The sequence below is a fragment of the Salvelinus fontinalis genome, chromosome 31, assembly GCF_029448725.1.
Source record: "Salvelinus fontinalis isolate EN_2023a chromosome 31, ASM2944872v1, whole genome shotgun sequence".
Lineage (NCBI taxonomy): Eukaryota > Metazoa > Chordata > Actinopteri > Salmoniformes > Salmonidae > Salvelinus > Salvelinus fontinalis.
The window spans coordinates 20,991,590-21,016,474 of NC_074695.1; the positions used below are offsets into that span (position 1 = coordinate 20,991,590).

Here is a 24,885-nt window from a genome sequence, read left to right on the forward strand (position 1 = left end):
CTACATTATTTTATCTATGTATTGTAAGCATGCCTACATTATTTTAGCTATGTATTGTAGGCATGCCTACATTATTTTATCTATGTATTGTAAGCATGCCTACATTATTTTATCTATGTATTGTAAGCATGCCTACATTATTTTAGCTATGTATTGTAGGCATGCCTACATTATTTTAGCTATGTATTGGACGTGTGTAAAACCCGCTCCATGATGTAGGCTCTGTGTTTCCATGCCCATCATTAAACAAGAGAGGAGAACCTCAGTGTTTGTTTTTCGTTTAATGTTTTTAAAACCCAAGCTCTTTGTAGACTCCCCTTACTCTAGGCCTACTATAACGAAGGCTGGTTCAACAACAATGCATCCTGTCTTTTTTATGATGGGGATTTCATGATATCATTTATTCATTTATTGTTGAAAAACCAAACTTATTAGAATGATTCACTGTCCTAGTTTTATGTTGAGAATGTTGCTGGCATGCATGCAATGCAGCTTTTGGAGGTGTGACTACAATCTGTAAGATGGTTCCAATATGTACACTAAACGAAAATAGAAATGCAACATGTAAAGTGTTGGTCCCATATTTCATGACCTGAAATATACGATCCCAGAAATGTGCACTAAAAGCTTATTTCTCTCATATTTTGTGCACACATTTGTTTACATCCCTGTTAATGAGCATTTCTCCTTTGCCAAAATAATCCATCCACTTTACAGGTGTGGCATATCAAGAAGCAGATTAAACAGCATGGTTATTACAGAGGTGCACCTTGTGCTTGGGACAATAAAATACAACTCTAAAATGTGCAATTTGTCACACAACACAATGCCAAAGATGTCTCAAGTTTTGAGGGAACGTGCAATTGGCATGCTGACTGCAGGAATGTCCACCAGAGCTGTTGCCAGATAATTGAATGCTCATTTCTCTTCCATAAGCTGCCTCCAACGTCGTTTTAGAGAATTTGGCAGTACGTCCAACCGGCCTCACAACCGCAGACCACGTGTAACCATGCCAGCCCAGGACCTCCACATCCGTCTTCTTCACCTGCGGGATCGTCTGAGTCCAGCGACCCTGGCAGCCGATGAAACTGGGTTTGCTCATCCAAAGAATTTATGCAAAAACTGTCAGAAACCGTCTCAGGGAAGCTCATCTGCGTGCACATCGTCCTCACCAGAGTCTTGACCTGACTGCAGTATCGTAACCGACTTCAGTGGGCAAATGCTCGCCTTCGATGGCCGCTGGCACCCTGGAGAAGTGTGCTTTTCATGGATGAATCCCGGTTTCAACTGTACCGGTCAGATGGCAGATTGCGAGCGTGTATGGTGTCGTGTGGGTGAATGGTTAGCTGATGTCATCGTTGTGAACAGAGTGCTCCATGGTGGCGGTGGGGTTATGGTATGGGCAGACATAAGCTACGGACAACGAACACAAACACACACAGATACTGTGACGAGATCCTGAGGCCCATTGTCGTGCCATTCATCCTCCGCCATCACCTCATATTTCAGCATGATAATGCACGGCCCCATGTCGAAAGGATCTGTACACAATTCCTGGAAGCTGAAAATGTCCCAGTTCTTCCATGGCCTGCATACTCACCAGACATGTCACCAATTGAGCATGTTTGGGATGCTCTGAATTGACGTGTACGACAGCGTGTTCCAGTTCCTGCCAATATCCAGAAACTTCACACGACCATATTGAAGAGGAGTGGGACAACATTCCACAGGCCACAATCAACAGCCTGATCAACTCTATGTGAAGGAGATGTGTCACGCTGCATGAAGCAAATGGTGGTCATACCAGATACTGACTGATTTTCTGATCCACGCCCCCACCTTTTTAAAAAGTTATATGTGACCAACAGATGCATATCTGTATTCTCAGTCAAGTGAAATCCATAGATTAGGGCCAAATGAATTAATTTCAACATGAACTGTAACTCTGTAAAATCTTTGGAATTTTTGCGTTTATATTTTAGTTCAATGTATATTAAACGTTATATTTAGAAGTAGTATAAAGGTGAGTGGACATTCTCCTTTCTCTTTATATTGGATCTTTGTCCAGCTGCTGTGAGAGGTTTGTATGTGCATAACTCACTCCAATTATGGTGGTGCCTGTTAGTGTATTTAGACAGCCTATTTAAAACAAGTCGTTGTTTTGTTTAGAATTTGATTCGAATTATTCACTCTCTTTTTAGGCCTTATTAATAATACATTTAATCTTGCTATTAATGTATTTTATCTTGCTTATTGACAACATTTGGCATGTCCAAGCTCAGCCATAATGCAATTTACAGTAGGCCTAACCCCTATATTATTATTATTTTTTTTTTTATTAAACTAGGCAAGTCAGTTAAGAACAAATTCTTATTTACAATGGCGGCCTACCAGGGAACAGTGGGTTAATGGCCTTGTTCAGGGGCAGATTTTTTACATTGTCAGTTTAGCAAAGATTTTGGACTCTAAAGCCATGACATCATTTTCTGGAATTTTACAAGCTGTTTAAAGGCACAGTCAACTTAGTGTATGTAAACTTCTGACCCACTGGAATTGTGATACAGTGAATTATAAGTGAAATAATCTGTCTGTAAACAATTGTTGGAATTACTTGTGTCATGCACAAAGTAGATGTCCTAACCGACTTGGTCAAACTATAGTTTGTTAACAAGAAATTTGGGGAGTGGTTGAAAAACGAGTTTTAATGACTCCAACCTAAGTGTATGTAAACTTCCGACAACTGTATATCCTCTTTGAAAATGTGTCGAAAAACAATATCTTGAAATGAATGTCTCTGTCAGCAACTGTCAATTACTGTCTCTCAAGTGGTGTAGATATACAGGACTCACACATTTCCCATTCAACTCTTCCACCAGGATAAGAGGAAGCACTACAGTATGCTGTGTTCCAATGACTCAGCCAGCTCTGTGTTCTACCACTCCCAAGAGGAGGACACAGGGACCACTACGGGCTTCTCTGACTGTCAGGGAACCCACAGGGACATACACTTCAGTCCTCTGTTTGACTCCTACCAAGACTCCATGTCAGAGAGCAGCCCTGGCCCCACAAAGCATAACGCCATGGGTAAGAATCCAGAGGTTTAATCATCTCTGCATTTCCACTGGTTTAAATGTCATCCAATGCGCACAGTAACGATCACTCAGTCAGACATCAAATCAAATCACATTTTATTGGTCACATACACATGGTTAGCAGATATTAATGCAAGTGTATAGAAATGCTTGTGCTTCTAGTTCCGATCGTGCAGGAATATCTAACAAGTAATCTAACAAATTCACAATGATTACCTTATACACACAAATGTAAAGGAATGAATAAGAATATGTACATGTAAATATATGGATTAGCGATGTCAGTGCGACATAGGCAGATGCAGTAGATGGTATTGAATACAGTATATACATATGAGATGAGTAATGTAGGATATTTATACATTATTAAAGTGGTGTTATTTAAAGTGACTAGTGATACCTTTATTAAATCCATGTATTAAATTCATTAAAGTGGCTAGAGATTTGAGTCTGTATGTTTGCAGCAGCCACTCAATGTTAGTGATGACTGTTTAACAGTCTGAAGGTCTTGACATAGAAGCTGTTTTTCAGTCTCTCGGTCCCAGCTTTGATGCACCTGTACTGACCTCGCCTTCTGGATGATAGCGGGGTGAACAGGCAGTGGCTCGGGTGGTTGTTGTCCTTGATGATCTTTATAGCCTTCCTGTGACATCGGGTGGTGTAGGTGTCCTGGAGGGCAGGTAGTTTTCCCCCGGTGATGCGTTGTGCAGACCGCACCACCCTCTGGAGAGCCTTGCAGTTGTGGGCGGAGCAGTTGCCGTAATAGGTGGTGATACAGCCCGACAGGATGCTCTTGATTGTGCATCTGTAAAATTTGGGGAGTACAGGAGAGGGCTGAGAATGCACCCTAGTTGGGCCCCAGTGTTGAGGATCAGCTCGGTTGAGATGTTGTTTCCTACCCTCACGACCTGGGGGAGGCCCGTCAGAAAGTCCAGGACCCAGTTGCACAGGGCGGGGTCGAGACCCAGGGTCTCGAGCTTAATGACGAGTTTGGAGGGTACTATTGTGTTAAATGCTGAGCTGTAGTCAATGAACAGCATTCTTACATAGGTATTCCTCTTGTCCAGATGGGATAGGGCAGTGTGCAGTGTGATGGCGATTGTGTCATCTGTGGACCTATTGGGGTGGTAAGCAAATTGGAGCGGGTCTAGGGTATCAGGTAGGGGGGAGGTGATATGATCCTTGACTAGTCTCTCAAAGCACCTCATGATGACAGAAGTGAGTGCTACGGTGTCGATAGTCATTTAGTTCAGTTACCTTAGCTTTCTTGGGAACAGGAACAATAGCGGCCATCTTGAATCATGTGGGCACAGCAGATTGGGATAGGGATTGATTGAATATGTTCGTAAACACACCAGCCAGCTGGTCTGCGCATGCTCTGAGGACACGGCTAGGGATGCCGTCTGGGCCGGCAGCCTTGCGAGGGTTAACTTCTCTGATCTACGGATCCCGGATACGGGTTTGAATTCGAGAACATACGGTGATCGCCACAAATAGTCCTATTAAACATTCCTGAAAATACATGTGTCTCACATGCTTCAAAAGCCTAGAATCTTGCTAATCCAACTGCGTTGTCAGATTTAAAAAAGGATTTACTGCGAAAGAATACGATGCGATTATCTGAGCACAGAGCCCCATACCAAACTACTTTTTCAACCAGCACTGCCGTAACAGAATCACACATTGCAGTGAAATAAATCGTTTACCTTTGAAGATCTTGCTCTGTTTGCAATCCCAAGGCTCATTGTTACACAGTGAATGGTCTTTTGTTCGGTTAAATCCATTTTTATAGCCATTGTTACACGAAACATTTTGTGAACGCTTATCTCGTTGAATTTCGTGTCATTCAATTTTCGACGAAACATTCAAAGTAAATACACAGACTAAACCTGACTATCCAGTCATGTTTAGTTTCCTTGCAATCAACTGTTTGTTTGTAACACAACCAAACTTGATGGGTCATTTCGCGGGACGTATTGACCCGAAAAAAACGATTGGAAGATAAGAAGTAACGACCTCATTGTGTATCAAATTATATGACCGCTGTTTCGTTGATTGACTGTATTTTAACCCAATGACCACTGATCGTCTTGAAATCTAGCTGGGTAGATAGCCAATGAGCAGAGGTAAACGGCAATATCTAATGGTTCTTGTTGGAAGACCAACCCATATAGTGAACTCCGGAGTAACGAAGGTCTTTCGCCATTGCATTTTAGTACTGGAAGGAGCCAAGCTTATTACGCACAGCAGTATTTCGGTAACTTGCATCTACAGCTGTTTATTTATCCAACATCATGGCGAATAAGTCAGGGAAAGCTAAATCTAAGACTAGATATACGAATGTAGACAAAATTATAGAGGAAATTGATCGTGAAAGTGAGACAGATCTGCTTTTTATAAGAGGACTCCATTAGCGACCATAGCCATAGCTATGATTCTGAAACGGAGGCATATTTTTTGAACGGAGAGGACATTGTTTTGGACTGGTAAGTTCTTCTCATGCTAATGCCGTTGTTTGAAATTAATAATATAAAATATTATTTGTGATTGTTTTTACATTTTATGTGCAATATATAAAAATGTAATGAAATGTGTAAAGTACACATTGGCTATTCATTGTGAGTGAGGGTATGTTTGTATGTATGTGAACCACCCATAGCCTATGTTTGTGTGTGTATATATATATAGGTTTCTTCCTAGGTTTTGGCCTTTCTAGGGAGTTTTTCCTAGCCACCGTGCTTCTACACCTGCATTGCTTGCTGTTTGGGGTTTTTGGCTGGGTTTCTGTACAGCACTTTGAGATATTAGCTGATGTACGAAGGGCTATATAAATAGATTTGATTTGATAGAGGACTGAGGGTCTTCCAAATATTGAAAGTGTGTATATAGTTACCCATGTTATTTTGTAAATGTATATATTTTTTTCCCCTCATATTTGTTTTTCAATTTTTTTCATTTTTTTCCCCTTTTTTTTCCATTTTTTTTCCTCAATTTTTTGGGAGGGTGTGTTAGAATACCATTTTGGTATTTTGTATATAGTTATTTGTTTCAAAATGTATACCTTCACCAATGTCTCGTGTTTGAGCCATTGAATTGCGACTCTACTTTGTCTCTATACTGATGCTTTGCTTGTTTGATTGCCTTGCGGAGGGAATAGCTACACTGTTTGTATTTGGTCATGTTTCCAGTCGTCTTGCCATGATTAAAAGCGGTGGTTTGCGCTTTCAGTTTTGCGAAAATGCTGCCATCAATCCACGGTTTCTGTTTAGGAAAGGTTTTAATAGTCACAGTGGGTAAAACATCACCAATGCACTTGTTAATTAACTCGCTCACCGAGTCAGCGTATACATCAATGTTGTTGTCTGAGAATACCCGGAACATATCCCAGTCCACACGTGATCAAAGCAATCTTTAAGCGTGGAATCCGATTGGTCAGACCAGCGTTGGATAGACCTGAGCACGGGCGTTTCCTGTTTTAGTTTCTGTCTATAGACTGGGAGCAACAAAATGGAGTCATGGTCAGATTTGCCGAAGGGAGGGCGGGGGAGGGCTTTGTATGCGTCGCGGAAGTTAGAGTAGCAATGGTCGAAAATGCTACCAGCCCGTGTCGCGCATTCGATATGCTGATAGAATTTAGGAAGCCTTGTTCTCAGATTAGCTTTGTTAAAATCCCCAGCTACAATAAACGCAACCTCAGGATGTATGGTTTACAGTTTACATAGAGTCCAGTGAAGTTCTTTCAGGGCCGTTGATGTATTTGCTATACACAGCTGTTACTATAATTAAAGAGAATTCTCTTGGAAGATAATGTGGTCGGCATTTGATTGTAAGGAATTCTAGGTCAGGTGAACAAAAGGACTTAAGTTCCTGTATGTTGTTATGATCACACCATGAGTCGTTAATCACAAGGCATACACCCCCGCCCTTCTTCTTACCTGAGAGACATGATAACTTAGTCAGACATGATCACGCAGTCATGTTTATTTGTGCACAAAACTGATTGTAATCTTTTCACAAACCCATAGGTATGGACAGTAAAACGTCACCTAGAAGACATGGGTATAGCACCAACCAGATAGTGGACTACAACCCCAATATGAAGAAGACCTACACTCCCAGTGACCCCAGCTCTGTAGAGGGGAAGAACCCGCTGAGGAGAGCTAAGGTCCAGGAGCTGATTGGACAGACCAGCCCTGACTATGGAGCACAGTGGAAGACTGAATGCCAGGTGAGTGCAGAGTCTGTAATCTTGTTGCACTGGCAACAGATCTGGCTCTCGACTCTGGAGACTGGGGTTTGATCCCTGTGTCCACTGTTCCTACTGTGTCTCTCTCTTCTTCATCTATCTCCCACTCGACTTTTAATTTGAAGAACAATGACTATGAGGGGAATTTTTCTAGAAAATAAAAACATGTATAGAATACATTAGAAACATGTCTTAATATGATCCACTGTTCAATCTTCAATTTATTGTTCATTCTTAACCACACAAAGCCATTTGAGAACACCACAGAATATGTAAGACATTGGAGCAAAAATAATATGCTTTCATAGGGAAAGTAAGAACCAGGTTGGTTTTTACAGGTTGATATTTCTGCATCAGGTGTTTTGGGTGCGCATGTACACGGATATTAAAATCTCAACTCTCTTTCGCTATGCCTGGCAGCAATACAACCCAGGCAGTCAATGTTGATATTACAGTGGCATTGGAGAAGTACAAAAGGGCTGGGAGAAAGCTATCTTACCTTGGGATGAGTTGGAGTGTAATCAAGAATACAAAAGAAGAAGGTGCTCTCATCACTAATGAGGGCCACATTCATTTCACGATTGACAATATAGGGTCTGAAAGTTGCCCAAAGAATATTGGCATAATCAAGACAAGGCTCACCTGTCTCTCAATGGTACCTGTCCTTGTACAAATGATTTACTTGTCACGACTTCCACCGAAGTCGGCTCCTCTCCTTGTTCGGAGGGTCGACGTCACCGGCTTTCTAGACATCGCCGCTCCATTTTTCATGTATCCATTTGTTTTGTCTTGTTCCCTGCACAACTGGTTTTCATTCCCCAATCAATCCCCATCATGTCTTTGTGTAAGATTGTTTGTGTTACGTGTGTATTGTTGACGCGCCAGACTGGCTTGTTTTTCCGTGTTATTTTTCACGAAGATGTTTATTGTTAAACATAATTCTTGTGACTGTTTTGCGCGTTTTGCACTTTTGCTAAATAAAGTGTGCGCCTGTTCACAAATCTCTGCTCTCCTGCACCTACCAGTACGCACACATCTGACATTACTTGGGAATTGACATTGATCTGCAAACTGTGATAGTTACCAGTGATTTGGTACTGGGTGCTGAGATTATTGATCTGCTTATTAAAACAAACAGGTTTTATGGTACCAGTTAAAAGTTTGGACACACCTACTCATTCAAGGGATTTTCTTTATTTTTACTATTTTCTAAATTGTAGAATAATAGTGAAGACATTAAAACCATGAAATAACACATGGAATCATGTACAGTAGTAACCCAAAAAGTGTTAAACAAATCAAACATATTTGAGATTCTTCAAAGTAGCCACCCTTTGTCTAGATGACAGCTTTGCACACTCTTGGCATTCTCTCAACCAGCTTCATGAGGAATGCTTTTCCAACAGTCTTGAAGGAGTTCCCACATACGCTGAACACTTGTTGGCTGCTTTTCCTTCACTTTGCGGGCCAACTCATCCCAAACTATCTAAATTGGGTTGAGGTTGGGTGATTGTGGAGACCAGGTCATCTGATGCAACGCTCCATCACTCTCCATCCTGGAGGTGTGTTTTGGGTCATTGTCCTGTTGAAAAACAAATTATAGTCCCACTAAGCGCAAACCAGATGGTGATGGCGCATCGCTGTAGAATGCTGTGGTAGCCATCCTGGTTAAGTGTGCCTTGAATTCTAAATATATCACTGACTATGTCACCAGCAAAGCACCCCTACACCATCCCATCGAAATCGAAAATTTGGACTCATCAGACCAAAGGACAGATTTCCACTGATCTAATGTCCATTGCTCATGTTTCTTGGCCCAAGCAAGTCTCTTCTTTTTATTGGTGTCCATAAGTAGTGGATTCTTTGCAGCAATTTGACCATAAAGGCCTGATTCACGCAGTCTCCTCTGAACAGCTGATGTTGAGATGTGTCTTACTTGAACTCTGTGGAGCATTTATTTGGGCTGCAATTTCTGAGGCTTGTAACTCTAATGAACTTATCCTCTGCAGCAGAGGTAACTCTGGGTCTTCCATTCCTGTGCCGGTTCTCATGAGAGCCAGTTTCATCATAGCGCTTGATGGTTTTTGCGACTGCACTTGAAGAAACTCTCAAAGTTCTTGACATTTTCCTGATTGACTGATCTTCATGTCTTAAAGTAATGATGTGATGGACTGTAATTTCTCTTTGCTTATTTGAGCTTTTCTTGCCATAATATGGACTTGGTCTTTTACCAAATAGGGCTATCTTCTGTATACCACCCCTACCTTGTCACAACTCAACTGATTGGCTCAAACACATTAAGAAGGAAAGAACTTCCACAAATTAACTTTTAACAAGGTACAATTTAAATGCATTCCAGGTGACTACCTCATGAAGCTGGTTGAGAGACTTACCAAGAGTGTGCAATGCTGTCAAGGCAAAGGGTGGCTACTTTGAATAATCTCAAATATAAAATATATTTTTAATTGTTTAACACTTTTTTGGTTACTACATGATTCCATATGTGTTATTTTATAGTTTAGATGTCTTCACTATTATTCTACAATGAAGAAAATAGTAAAAATAAAGAAAACCCCTTGAATGAGTAGGTGTGTCCAAACTTTTGACTGGTACTCTATGACAAAACATTTGATACAAATTGACATCGACTCATTTAAATTGTGGTGCAAGCAATATCATAACAGATAATCAGAATGTATCTGGCGTTTTATGTCTAACCCCTGACAGCCACAGCTGGTGAGCCTGTGTGCGACATCTGCCACGGCCTTCAGGGGGTGCCCTACCAATGGGGCTTCTCATAGGCCCTCCCCCCAGCAGGAGGGGGCTCCCCAGGAGGCGGAGCCAGAGCAGGCCCACTCCCCCGGCTCCAAGCTGCAGGCCAGAGCCACCAGGAGCTGGGCTTATACAGAGCACGCCTTAGGAGGAGCCAGGAGCACCGTTGGGGAGGACGGCTCGTCCTCCACTGACCCCTCTGTCAGCAGCTTCGGAGACGCAGGTAGGTCCACAACCACAGCCCTCCCACTCACGCTAAAGATCGTGGTAGACACATACAGTCCCTCAAACCTTAATATTCTCTTCAAGTAAAGTAGTTTTAATGATGGGTATTAATGATGGGTAATTACCTGATAAGCACAGTAAATTAAATTCAGCCCATCACTGCATTTATGACTAGTAGTGACCTAATATATTCAACAACTGATATCCAGACAAACAGCCTAACTACTCCTTATTGTTGTGTTACCAGACTGTTACCCTAATCAGCTGTGTGAGATCGAAAACCCCCAGGAGCCTCCAGCAACCCCAGACCTGATCTTAGCCCCTCAGGACAGGGACGTGGGGAAGGGGTTCTGTAAGGCTGTGGTGTCTGGCCTGCTCTGTGGGAAGCCAGTCAAGTGGGAGGTGACCTTTGACATAGAGCCCTACCTGAAGGGCAGAGAGCGGGAAGAGAAGGTTCACGAGGAACTCTGGAATGAAACGTTCCATCATCTGGCTGGACGTTCCATCATTCAGGACTTTGAGCACATGGTAGATCAGGAGTGTGAGATTGAGCATGGTATGTAAGACATGCGTAAAATCTCAATGCTCAGTTGGTGTCTTTTGGAGTGATTGGTGTCTTTAGGAGGGATTGGTGTCTTTATCGTCTTGTTTTGGTAATAGTTTGCTGTATCAAATAGTGACAACCTTAGTTGTCAGTGACAAGCTAATGATGAGGATTTCAGGTGAGAAATCAGATTGCGGATTTCTCCAAATATTTTTTTTATGGAATTTATGTAAATCATGAGATGATGAAGTGACAACAACATGTGATTTCTCAGGTTCTGGCAGAAGATACCAGTTATATGCCATTCACATCAGCAAGGCCTGTAACATTCTCAGTAAATACACTGCCTTTGTGCCCGTTGATCTGGACACTAATGAATATCTACAGACCTATATCGACTACATCAACCCAGGTGAGACACTCCTGTTCATGGTATGCATACATGACTTGTATGTATGTATGTATGTATGTATGTATGGCAGGGAGTTTTTATATATTTTTTGATCCATTGTCATGACACTTCTTCTGACCTTTATTAAAGATAACATAACTTTGTCCTTTAATAACCCTAACCCTAACCCTACAAAAGGGTAGAGTTCTAAGACCATAATAGCACTGTTGGTTAGGAAAGAAATGATGTCTGTGTTGAAACCTGCTGTTGGGTGTTTCAGGTAAAGGTCTTAAAAAGGGCTCTCGCTCTGGGAACAGGAAGAACCGGGGTTACTCCATCGGACTGGGACGCTCCCAGTCTGGCTGCACGTCAGAGGAGGCTGAGGACGGACACCTGCCCACCAGTAAGATCTTCACCATACTACATACTAATCAACATTTGTATGTGAGAGGAAGAATGTTTGAAAATGTGTGTCAACTCAAATCAAATTTTATTAGTCACATGGGCCAAATACTACAGGTACCTTACAGTGAAATGCTTACTTACGAGCCCCTAACCAACAATGCAGTTAAAAAAATAGGGATAAGAATAAGAGATAAAAGTAACAAGTAATTAAAGAGCAGCAGTTAAATAACAATAGCGAGACTATATACAGGGGGCTACTGGTACAGAGTCAATGTGCAGGACACATTGATGTGTGAGGTAATATATGTGTAATATTACACATGTAGGTAGAGTTATTTAAGTGACTATGCATAGATGATAACAACAGAGATTAGCGGCGGTGTAAAGGGGGGGGGGGGGGGGGATGCAAATAGTCTGGGTAGCCATTTGATTTAGGTGTTCAGGAGTCTTATGGCTTGGGGGTAGAAGCTGTTTAGAAGCCTCTTGGACCTAGACTTGGCGCTCCGGTACCGCTTGCCGTGCGGTAGCAGAGAGAACAGTCTATGACTAGGGTGGCTGGAGTCTTTGACAATTTTTAGGGCCTTCCTCTGACACCGCCTGGTATAGAGGTCCTGATGGCAGGAAGCTTGGCCCCAGTGATGTACTGGGCCTTACGCACTACCCTCTGTAGTGCCTTGCGGTCAGAGGCCGAGCAGTTGCCATTCCAGACAGTGATGCAACCAGTCAGGATGCTCTCGATGGTGCAGGTGTAGAAACTTTTGAGGATCTGAGGACCCATGCCAAATCTTTTCAGTCTCCTGAGGGGGAATAGGTTTTGTCGTGCCTTCTTCACCACTGTCTTGGTGTGCTTGGACCATGTTAGTTTGTTGGTGATGTGGACACCAACGAACTTAAAGCTCTCAACCTGCTCCACTTTCTGCCCCGTCGATGAGAATGGGGACTTGCTCGGTCCTCTTTTTCCTGTAGTCCACCATTATCTCCTTTGTCTTGAACACATTGAGGGGGAGGTTGTTGTCCTGGCACCACACTGCCAGGTCTCTGACCTCCTCCTTATAGGCTGTCTCGTCGTTGTCGGTGATCAGGCCTACCACTGTTGTGTCATCGGCAAACTTAATGATGGTGTTGAAGTTGTGCCTGGCCATGCAGTCATGAGGTAACAGTGAGTACAGGAGGGGACTGAGCACACACCCCTGAGTTGAGGATCAGCTTTGCGGATGTGTTGTTGCCTACCCTTACCACCTGGGGGAGGCCCGTCAGGAGGTCCAGGATCCAATTGCAGAGGGAGGTGTTTAGTCCCAGGGTCCTTAGCTTATTGATGAGCTTTGGGGGCACTATGGTGTTGAACACTGAGCTGTAGTCAATGAATAGCGTTCTCACATAGGTGCTCCTTTTGGCCAGGTGGGAAAGGGCAGTGTGGAGTGCAATAGAGATTGCATCACCTGTGGATCTGTTGGGGCGTTATGCAAATTTGAGTGGGTCTCGGGTTTCTGGGATAATGGTGTTGATGTGAGCCATGATCAGCCTTTCAAAGCACTTCATGGCTACAGACGTGAGTGCTACGGGTCGGTAGTATTTTAGGCAGGTTACCTTAGTGTTCTTGGGCACAAGCACTATGGTGGTCTGCTTGAAACATGTTGGTATTACAGACTTGGACAGGGACATGTTGAAAATGTCAGTGAAGACACTTGCCAGTTTGTCAGCACATGCTCGCAGTACACGTCCTGGTAATCCATCTGGCCCTGTGGCCTTGTGTTTAAAGGTCTTACTTACATCGGCTCCGGAGAGCGTGATCGCAGTCTTCCCGGAACAGCTGGTGCTCCCATGCATGTTTCAGTGTTATTTGCCTCGAAGCGAGCATAGAAGTAGTTTAGCTCGTCTGGTAGATTCATGTCACTGGGCAGCTCTCGATTGTGCTTCCCTTTGTAGTCTGTAATGGTTTGCAAGCCCTGCCACATCCGACAAGTGTCAGAGCCGGAGTAGTACGATTCAATCTTAGTCCTGTATTGACGCTTTGCCTGTATGACGGTTCGTTGGAGGGCATAGCGGGATTTCTTATAAGCTTCCGGGTTATAGTCCCGCTCCTTGAAAGAGGCAGCTCTAGCCTTTAGCTCAGTGCGGATGTTGCCTGTTATCCATGGCTTCTGGTTGGGGTATGTACATACGGTCACTGTTGGGACGACGTCATCAATGCAGTTTTTGATGAAGTCAATGACTGATGTGGTGTACTGCTCAATGCCATTGGAGGAATCCCGGAACATATTCCAGTCTGTGCTAGCAAAACAGTCCTTTAGCTTAGCATCTGCTTCATCTGACCACTTTTTTAATTGATCTAGTCACTTGTGCTTCCTGCTTTAATTTTTGCTTGTGAGCAGGAATCAGGAGGATAAAATGATGTTCAGATTTGCCAAATGAAGGACGAGGGAGAGCTTTGTATGTGTCTCTGTGTGTAGAGTAAAGGTTGTCCAGAGTTTTTTTCCTCTGGTTGCACATTTAACATGCTGATAGAAATTTGGTAATTTGGTAAAACGGATTTAAGTTTCCCTGCATTAAAGTCCCCGGCTACTAGGAGTGCTGCCTCTGGGTGAGCGTTTTCTTGTTTGCTAATGGTGGAATGCAGCTCATTCAATGCTGTCTTAGTGCCAACCTCTGACTGTGGTGGTATGTAAACAGCTACGAAAAATACAGATTAAAACTCTCTAGGTAGATAGTGTGGTCTACAGTTTATCATGAGATACTCTACCTCAGGCGAGCAATAGCTCGAGACTTCCTTAGATATCGTGCACTAGCTGTTATTTACAAAAATACATAGTCCGCCCTTGTCTTACCAGACGCCGCTGTTCTATCCTGCCGGTACAGCGTATAACCAGCCAGCTGTATGTTGATATTGTCTTTGTTCAGCCACGACTCCGTGAGCATAAGATATTACAGTTTTGAATGTCCCGTTGGTAGTTTAATTTTGCGCGTAGGTCATCGATTTTATTACCCAAAGATTGCACGTTTGCTAGCAGAATGGAAGGAAGTGAGGGTTTATTCGATCGCCTACGAATTCTCAGAAGGCAGCCCGCCCTCTGGCCCCTTTTTCTCCACCTCCTCTTCACGCAAATCACAGGGATCTGGGCCTGTTCCCGAGAAAGCCGTGTATCGTTTACGTCGGGCTTGTCAGACTCTTTAAAGGAAAAAAAGGATTCTGCCAGTCCCTGGTGAGTAATCGCAGTCCTGATGTCCAGAAGTTATTTTCGGTCATAAGAGACGGTTATGTACAAAATAAGTAAAAAAAATAAGTTGCAAAAAACGCAAATAAACCAACAAAAAAACACACAATCGGTTGGGGACGGGTAAAACCTCTGCCTTCTTCTCCGTCGCTATTTTAACAAGTGATAGTTTGAAGAGGTCATCCGCTTGCCAAACAGACATATCTGACAGGTTTTAATATCCATATGCATTGAATGTTTTACACATATAGTATACTGTTCATGTTGTCCACAGTGATACTTTTCAAATGGCATTGACCTATCTTTTTGGTGGGTTTTAGGTTTGGAAGATGGGGCCTCTCCATGTAGCACCCCCTCATCATCTGCCTGGGAAAGATGCAGCTTTACAGATGGTGAGTTTTTATCTGTCCTGTTTTGCTTTCAAGGAAAATGACTGGATTCCAAATCGAGCAACTGAGAAAAGTGCATTTGTTTTCTTATGGTCTACATTGATAAGATTTAATCAACACACACACATACACACATACACAGCTGCTAGATTGTGTGTGTCCTCTGCTGTGGCTGCCAGGCCTCTATAGGTGTATTTTATCTGTGATCTCTGTGGCAGTGTTGTGTGGAGTGGAGTCTTGAGCTCAGGGGAGAGAGAAAATAGCTAAATGTAAAACTAGCGTGCCCCGTCTCTCTCTCTCTCTCTCTCTCTCTCTCTCTCTCTCTCAGCCTCTCAGAGGAGCCCGTCGGTGACCTCGGACCAGAAGTCGGTGGAGAGCCTCTTCTCAGCCAAGTGGGTGATGGAGTGGGCGAGGCTGGAGACTGTCAGGGACAATAACATACTAACTGTACCGCTAGTGCTGTTTCATGGCCAATTGATAATAGAAAATGGGGACAGCGGAGGGGTTTTCAATTCACTGAGTTACATTGTTTTGTGTAATCGGCATGCATAATACACTTTTGCAGTTATAATGATTGTTTGTATGATGTGATGCTACTTAGCAGAGGCGGGACCAAGTCATTATTTTACAAGTCACAAGTAAGTCTCAAGTCTTACCACTCAAGTCCCAAGTCAAGTCCCAAGTCAAGACAGGCAAGTCCGATTCAAGTATCAAGTCAAGACCGTCAAGAATCAAGTCAAGTCTCAAGTCCTAAACATTGAGTTTTGAGTCCTAAACAAGTCATAATGTGCTCTTCACCAAATGTAATACCATTTCATATTTTTAACAAGACTAATAGTTAGTATATTACATTTACGCAAATCATGAATGCTTTTAAAGATATCTATATATTTATTACTTTCCAAATAGACGTTATATTTCCATGTAAATACATGGGTAGCCATGAGAAAGTCCCCCCCCCCAATAGTGATCGACTATCGAGGATCGCTATGGGGCGATGTAGGCTTGTACACAATTGCCCAACCTTAACACACACAGGTTACAGTAGGCTAACATATGTCAATGGCTTTAGGAACAGCAGTAACATCAGGCAGAATTTCGGCTACCAACTGCCTAGCCAGTTGTAGCTCAATCTTGAGTGCAATGATCACATTCCCGCACTGACTGACTGTGGAGGCTCATTGATGTAACGTTAAGTTGCCTTTATGCTACACTAGTAAAGTTATAAATTATATAGCTGTCGTCTATATTAGCCACGACTTGCTCTGTGCAGCTTCAAATGACGAACAAAGTTGGAAATTGTAAACAATTGTTGGAAAAATTACTTGTGTCATGCACAAAGTAGATGTCCTAACCGACTTGCTAAAGCTATAGTTTGTTAACAAGAAATTTGTGGAGTTTTTGAAAAATGAGTTTTAATGACTCTTTAATGACTTTTTCCAAAGTATTGGAACAATTTCACTTATATGTGTTTTAAAGCAATCAAAAGTTTAGTATTTGGTCCAATATTCCTAGCACACAATGGTAACATCAAGCATGTGACGCTACAAACTTGCTGGATGCATTTTCTGTTTGTTTTGGTTGTGTTTCAGATTATTTTGTGCCTGAAATGAATGGTAGAAAATGTATTGTATCTTTTTGGAGTCACTTTCATTGTAAATAGCAATATAATGTTTCTAAATACTTCTACATTAATGTGGATGCTACTATGATTACAGATCATCCTGAATGAATCATGAATAATGAAGAATGTTACAGATGCACAAATACCTCCCTAACCTGCCCTGTTATTGTGGTGAGAGGTAAGCATGTTTTAGGGGTATGATATTGGTGCGTCTGTAACTTTCTCACTCGATTCATTGAGAATTATCTGTAATCATGGTAGCATCCACATTAATATAGAAATGTTTAGAAACATATTCTATTCTTATTTACCATAAAAGTGACTCCAAAATGACACAATACATTATTTACCATTAATATCTACTGGGCACAAAATAATCTGAAACACAACTAAAACAAACAACAAATAGATCCAACAAGTCAAAGCTTGATGATGTTTTTGTGAATTGGGAATATGGAACTAAATACTAAACTTTTGACTTCTTTAATACACAAATAAGTGAATTTGTTCCAATACTTTTGGTCCCCTAAAATGGGGGGATTATGCACCCGTTATGAATGAAAATACCCTCAAATTAAATTTGACAGTCTGCACTTTAACCTCATAGTCACTGTATCATTTCAAATTCAAGGTGCTGGAGTACAGAGCCAAAACAACCAAAAATATGTCGCAGCACCAATACTTTTGGAGCTCACTGTATATTCTGGAGAGGGTACATGATAGGTTTAGGGACACAGTTTATTGTTATTTATTATAACAGAGGGTTTTGTGATGCAATCTCCACAGCATGAATAAAGTCATCCATATGATGTCTCTTATGTTAGAACAGCTATTAAAACATCTAAATCTCAATAAGTGACTGTTGAGCTACACAGAAATGTTAAATACTTATATAAAGAACGAAAATGTTTAATATAGGTGCCATTGACTTGCATTGGATTTGCGCCACAATGATTGCGGATGATGTCACCCCTGCATGTACAGGGGAAAAAGGATGTGGCCCAGAATTGACCCCTGAGGGACATCATAGTGAATAGGTACTGGGGACAATACTGAACCACCCATGCTCACCGAGAAACGACTGGTTCAGGTCATAGATATGAGCTGAACCAGTCGAGGGCAAGGCTGGAGATTCCCACCCACCTCTCCAGCTGGTCAACAAGGATGTACAGTATGATCAATAGTATCAAACTGAGATCCAAAATAACTAGAATATAGCTTTCACCGGCATCAGCAGCCAACAGAAGGTCATTACTGACTTTCAATAAAACATTTTCTGTGCTGTGAAGTGAGTGCAAGCCCAACCTACATTTTTCAAATAAGTTGTTCATACTCAAACAAGCCACCATTTGCTTGATAACAACTTTTTCAAAAATCTTGGATAAAAAAATACATTTAGAGAGAGGTCTATAATTACTCTGTGAGGAGGTAGAGCTTTAATAACAACACAGCTCAACAGAATTCTTTATACATCTCCTTTCTTCACCTCACCCCGATATCACCTTTATCTCTGAGGCACACATTACCACTCAGGTGCTTTTGTCCGCTAGACACCATTCATGCATTGCTCACTGTGAGGAAAAATTGCCCTTTTGCCACCCTTAAACAAAATGAAAACCACTTCACTGTGTGCCAGTGCCCTTGAGGTCCATTATATTCTTTAGGATGCTATTGAGTTCTATTGATGGAAAGATCTTAAAATTCTTATCCTTATCCTCCTGGAGCGTCCTTTTTTGTCATGAAATAACAAACGGAAGAGGCATTTGGTGTTTATTGAGTTCAATTGTTATTTTATTGAGCTATATGTATGTGTTGAAAATGTCAGGGTTATGGTAAGACCATAATAAGGGCTGTGTATGCTCCTTTACATCGCAGAGAAATTCCAATGTATGTACTTGTACTCACAAATGGTAATGAATGAAAGGTAAAGTTGAACTGGAGGTGTTGTATCCCTCTCCTCTACTCTACAGGCTGACTCTCAACCGGACGAGACTCCTGACCCGGGCTGCCAGGGGCTTTATGTTTCGCTCACACAGCAAAACCAGCGACTATGTGGGGGAGAGTGAGAACGAGAACAAAGACTACATTCCTCTGGTGCGTTGCTGCATAGGTGCACCATTAGTTTTAGTTAAAAGGCTGTTCGCTGGATCTAAATACAACCAACTGCCCATATGTTCTACATGGTTTTTAAGAATGTTTACTGTAATTCACCAGTGACAAAAGGGCATGTTTTTGAAAATATACATGTTAAATGATAAACTCAAATCAAATTTTATTTGTCACATACACATGGTTAGCAGATGTTAATGTGAGTATAGCGAAATGCTTGTGCTTCTAGTTCCGACCATGCAGTAATATTGTCACGGCCGTCAAATGACGTAGACCAAAGCGCAGCGTGGTGAGCATACATATTCCTTTTATTTAGGATGACACCGACAAAAACAATAAACCATACAAAAACGACCGTGAAGCTTAAGGCTATAGTGCCACAAACAAAGACAACTTCCCACTCTGAAAGGAGGGAAAAGGGCTACCTAAGTATGGTTCCCAATCAGAGACAACGATAGACAGCTGTCCCTGATTGAGAACCATACCCGGCCAAAACATAGAAATACAAAATCATAGAAAACAAAAACATAGAATGCCCACCCCAAATCACACCCTGACCAAACCAAATAGAGACATAAAAAGGCTCTCTAAGGTCAGGGCGTGACAAATATCTAACAAGTAATCTAACCTAACAATTTCACAACAACTACCTTATACACACAAGTGTAAATGAACGAATAAGATTATGTACATAAAAATATATGAATTAGTGATGGCCGAACGGCATAGGCAAGATGCAGATGGTATAGAGAACAGTATATACATATGAGATGAGCAATGTAGGGTATGTAAACATTATGTAAAGTGGCATTGTTTAAAGTGGCTAGTGATACATTTATTACATCAATTTTTTCATTATTAAAGTGGTTAGAGTTGAGTCAGTATGCTGGCAGCAGCCACTCAATGTTAGTGATGGCTGTTTAACAGTCTGATGGTCTTGAGATAGAAGCTGTTTTTCAGTCTCTCGGTCCCAGCTTTGATGCACCTGTACTGACCTCGCCTTCTGGATGATAGCGGGGTGAACAGGCAGTGGCTCGGGTGGTTGTTGTCCTTGATGATCTTTTTGGCCTTCCTGTGACATCGGGTGGTGTAGGTGTCCTGGAGGGCAGGTAGTTTGCCCCCGGTGATGTGTTGTGCAGACCGCACTACCCTCTGGAGAGCCTTGCAGTTGAGGGCGGTGCAGTTGCCGTACCAGGCGGTAATACAGCCAGACAGGATGCTCTCGATTGTGCATCTGTAAAAGTTTGTGAGGGTTTTAGGTGACAAGTCAAATTTCTTCAGCCTCCTGAGGTTGAAGAGGCACTGTTGTGCCTTCTTCACCACGCTGTCTGTGTGGGTGGACCATTTCAGTTTGTTCGTGATGTGTATGCCAAGGAACTTAAAACTTTCCACCTCCACTACTGTCCCGTCGATGTGGATAGGGCAGGGGTTTTTCAACTTGTTTAGCATTGGACCCAAATGAGGAATTCTGTGTTTTCCTGGGACCCAAGCCTACAAAAACATGCAACTATATGTAAATATCGGTACATTTCATTGCCCTTACGCCCATTAACACATAACTCACTACCCTCTGGAGAGCCTTACGGTTATGAGCGGAGCAGTTGCCGTACCAGGCAGTGATACAGTCCGACAGGATGCTCTCGATTGTGCATCTGAAAAGTTTGTGAGGGTTTTTGGTGAAGTCGAATTTCTTCAGCCTCCTGAGGTTGAAGAGGTGCTGCTGTGCCTTCTTCACCACGCTGTCTGTGTGGGTGGACCATTTCAGTTTGTCTGTGATCTGTACGCCGAAGAACTTAAAAATGTCCACCCTCTCCACTACTGTCCCGTCGATGTGGATAGGGGGCTGCTCCCTCTGCTGTTTCCGGAAGTCCACAATCATCTCCTTTGTTTTGTTGACATTGAGGGTGAGGTTATTTTCCTGACACCACATTTCGAGGTCCCTCACCTCCTCCCTGTAGGCCGTCTCGTCTGGGCATACTTGAACTAGTCAGTAAAGATATAAAGGAGTTGAAGACAAAAAAGCTGCAACAATGAGAGAAAATCTGGTACTTACTGGTATCAAAGAAAATGAGGGCGAAGATCTTAAGGTGTAGTGAATTAATTATTTCTGTAAGCACTACGATCCCAGGCGTGACTCGACAAAATCAAACTCAAACGTGTACACCGTTTGGGACAGAGAGGATAGAGATATGAGCGCCCAAATGTTGACAAATTTGCATTCTTTAAAGATAGAATATTAAAGATAAAATAACCGCTGGCATGAAAATAGGCATGAATGAGCAGTTCCCAAAGGAAATTGCAGAACGGTGCAAAGTTCTGTACCGACTTTTCAAGGTGAATAGATTAAAAGGGAAATGTGTAGCTCTCGTAGTCGATAAACTGTGTATTGATAACCAACTGTTCCAAGACTACGCCTAGGCTATTCTAAATATTTCCCGGAGTCAAATAATGGAACGCCCAATACTAACCATGGTAGGGATTGTATTATTATTTTTTTTACAATAAATACAACAAACTGATAAAGAAATAAACTACAATAGACTATACCGTTCAATTTTTTTATATAGCCCTTCTTACATCAACTGATATATCAGCTGTACAGAAACCCAGCCTAAAACCCCAAACAGCAAGCAATGCAGGTGTAGAAGCACGGTGACTAGGAAAAACTCCCTAGAAAGGCCAAAACCTAGGAAGAAACCTAGAGAGGAACCAGGCTATGAGGGGTGGCCAGTCCTCTTCTGGCTGTGCTAGGTGGAGATCATAACAGAACATGGCCAAGATGTTCAAATGTTCATAAATGACCAGCATGGTCAAATAGTAATAATCACAGTAGTTGTCGAGGGTGCAAAGAGTCAGCACCTCAGGAGTAAATGTCAGTTGGCTTTTCATAGCCGATCATTGAGAGTATCTCTACCGCTCCTGCTGTCTCTAGAGAATTGAAAACAGCAGGTCTGGGACAGGTAGCACGTCCGGTGAACAGGTCAGGGTTCCATAGCCGCAGGCAGAACAGTTGAAACTGAAGCAGCAGCACGGCCAGGTGGACTGGGGACAGCAAGGAGTCATCATGCCAGGTAGTCCTGAGGCATGGTCCTAGGGCTCAGGTCCTCCGAGTGAGAGAAAGAAAGAAAGAAAGAGAGAATTAGAGAGATCATACTTAAATTCACACAGGACACCGGATAAGACAGGAGAAATACTCCAGATATAACAGACTGACCCTAGCCCCTTGACACATAAACTACTGCAGCATAAATACTGCAGCCACCAACTTACCATCCTGAGACAAGGCCGAGTATAGCCACAAAGATCTCCGCCACGGCACAACCCAAGGGTGGTGGGGGGGGGGGCCCAACCCAGACAGGAAGGCCACGTCAGTGACTCAACCCACTCAAGTGACGCACCCATCCTAGGGACGGCATGGAAGAGCACCAGTAAGCCAGTGACTCAGCCCCTGTAATAGGGTTAGAGGCAGAGAATCCCAGTGGAGAGAGGGGAACCGGCCAGGCAGAGACAGCAAGGGCGGTTCGTTGCTCCAGAGGCTTTCCGTTCACCTTCACATCCCGGGCCAGACTACCCTCAATCATAGGACCTATTGAAGAGATGAGTCTTCAGTAAAGACTTAAAGGTTGAGACCGAGTCTGCGTCTCTCACATTGGTAGGCAGACCATTCCATAAAAATGGAGCTCTATAGGAGAAGGCCCTGCCTCCAGCTGTTTGGTTAGAAATTCTAGGGACAATTAGGAGGCCTGCGTCTTGTGACCATAGCGTACGTGTAGGTATGTACGGCAGAACCAAATCGGAAAGATAGGTAGGAGCAAGCCCATGTAATGCTTTGTAGGTTAGCAGTAAAACCTTGATCAGCCCTTGCCTTAACAGGAAGCCACATTTTTTGGTTCTAGTCAGGATTCTAGCAGCCGTATTTAGAAATAACTGAAGTTTATTTTGTACTTTATCCGGGTAGCCGGAAAGTAGAGCGTTGCAGTAGTCTAACCTAGAAGTAACAAAAGCATGGATTCATTTTTCTGCATCATTTTTGGACAGAACGTTTCTGATTTTTGCGATGTTACGTAGATGGAAAAAAGCTGTCCTTGAAACAGTCTTGATATGTTCGTCAAAAGAGAGATCAGGGTCCAGAGTAACGCCGAGTTCCTTCACAGTTTTATTTGAGACGACTGTACAACCATCAAGATTAATTATCAGATTCAACAGAAGATCTCTTTGTTTCTTGGGACCTAGAACAAGCATCTCTGTTTTGTCCGAGTTGAAAAGTAGAAAGTTTGCAGCCATCCACTTCCTTATGTCTGAAGACTTCTAGCGTGGGCAATTTTGGGGCTTCACCATGTTTCATTGAAATGTACAGCTGTGTGTCATCCGCATAGCAGTGAAAGTTAACATTATGTTTTCGAATTACATCCCCAAGTAGTAAAATATATAGTGAAAACAATAGTTGTCCTAAAACGGAACCTTGAGGAACACCAAAATGTACAGTTGATTTGTCAGAGGACAAATTCACAGAGACAAACTGATATCTTTCCGACAGATAAGATCTAAACCAGGCCAGAACTTGTCTGTGTAGACCAATTTGGGTTTCTAATCTCCAAAAGAATGTGGTGATCGATGGTATCAAAAGCAGCACTAAGGTCTAGGAGCACGAGGACAGATGCAGAGCCTCAGTCTGACGCCATTAAAAGGTAATTTACCACCTTCACAAGTGCAGTCTCAGTGCGATAATGGGGTCTAAAACCAGACTGAAGCATTTTGTATACATTGTTTGTCTTCAGGAAGGAAGTGAGTTGCTGCGCAACAGCTTTTTCTAACATTTTTGAGAGTAATGGAAGATTCGATATAGGCCGATAGTTTTTTATATTTTCTGGGTCAAGGTTTGGCTTTTTCAAGAGAGGCTTTATTACTGCCACTTTTAGTGAGTTTGGTACACATCCGGTGGATAGAGAGCCGTTTATTATGTTCAACATAGGAGGTCCAAGCACAGGAAGCAGCTCTTTGAGTAGTTTAGTTGGAATAGGGTTCAGTATGTAGCTTGAAGGTTTAGAGGCCATGATTATTTTCATCATTGTGTCAAGAGATATAGTACTAAAACACTCGAGTGTCTCCCTTGATCCTATGTCCTGACAGAGTTGTGCAGACTCAGGACAACTGAGCTTTGGAGGAATATGCAGATTTAAAGAGGAGTCCGTAATTTGCTTTCTAATGATCATTATCTTTTCCTCAAAGAAGTTCATGAATTTATTACTGCTGTAGTGAAAGCCATCCTCTCTTGGGGAATGCTGCTTTTTAGTTGGCTTTGCGACAGTATCAAAAATAAATTTAGGATTGTTCTTATTTTCCTCAATTAAATTGGAAAAATAGGATGATCGTGCAGCAGTGAGGGCTCTTCGATACTGCACAGTATTGTCTTTCCAAGCAAGTCGGAAGACTTCCAGTTTGGTGTGGCGCCATTTCCATTCCAATTTTCTGGAAGCTTGCTTCAGAGCTTCATAACCAGAATAGAAAGATGAGTGGGAGGCCCCAGTGCACAACTGAGCAAGAGGACAAGTACATTCGAGTTTCTAGTTTGAGAAACAAACGCCTCACAAGTCCTCAACTGGCAGCTTCATTAATTAGTACCGCAAAACACCAGTCTCAACGTCAATAGTGAAGAAGCGACTCCGGGATGCTGGCCTTTTAGGCAGAGTTGCAAAGAAAAAGCTATATCCCAGACTGGCCAATAAAAAGAAAAGATTAAGATAGGCAAAAGAACACAGACACTGGACAGAGGAACTCTGCCTTGAAGGCCAGCATCCCGGAGTCGCCTCTTCACTGTTGACTTTGAAAGTGGTGTTGCTTCAATAAATCCACATAAGTTTGCTTCCTCATGATGC

The 24,885-nt window shown here is 42.5% G+C and overlaps 1 protein-coding gene across 1 annotated transcript in view; it reads left to right on the forward strand.

The window, feature by feature from the left end:
• Positions 1 to 24,885, forward strand: part of vwa5b1 (von Willebrand factor A domain containing 5B1) — a 58,790-nt gene that overhangs the window by 25,459 nt on the left and 8,446 nt on the right. The window contains exons 13-21 of the mRNA XM_055891719.1: positions 2,877 to 3,084; positions 7,118 to 7,320; positions 10,066 to 10,333; positions 10,583 to 10,891; positions 11,154 to 11,291; positions 11,551 to 11,673; positions 15,208 to 15,279; positions 15,605 to 15,668; positions 18,871 to 18,994. Of these exons, the coding sequence (XP_055747694.1) occupies positions 2,877 to 3,084; positions 7,118 to 7,320; positions 10,066 to 10,333; positions 10,583 to 10,891; positions 11,154 to 11,291; positions 11,551 to 11,673; positions 15,208 to 15,279; positions 15,605 to 15,668; positions 18,871 to 18,994 (1,509 nt within the window). The remainder of the gene's footprint in view (positions 1 to 2,876; positions 3,085 to 7,117; positions 7,321 to 10,065; positions 10,334 to 10,582; positions 10,892 to 11,153; positions 11,292 to 11,550; positions 11,674 to 15,207; positions 15,280 to 15,604; positions 15,669 to 18,870; positions 18,995 to 24,885) is intronic.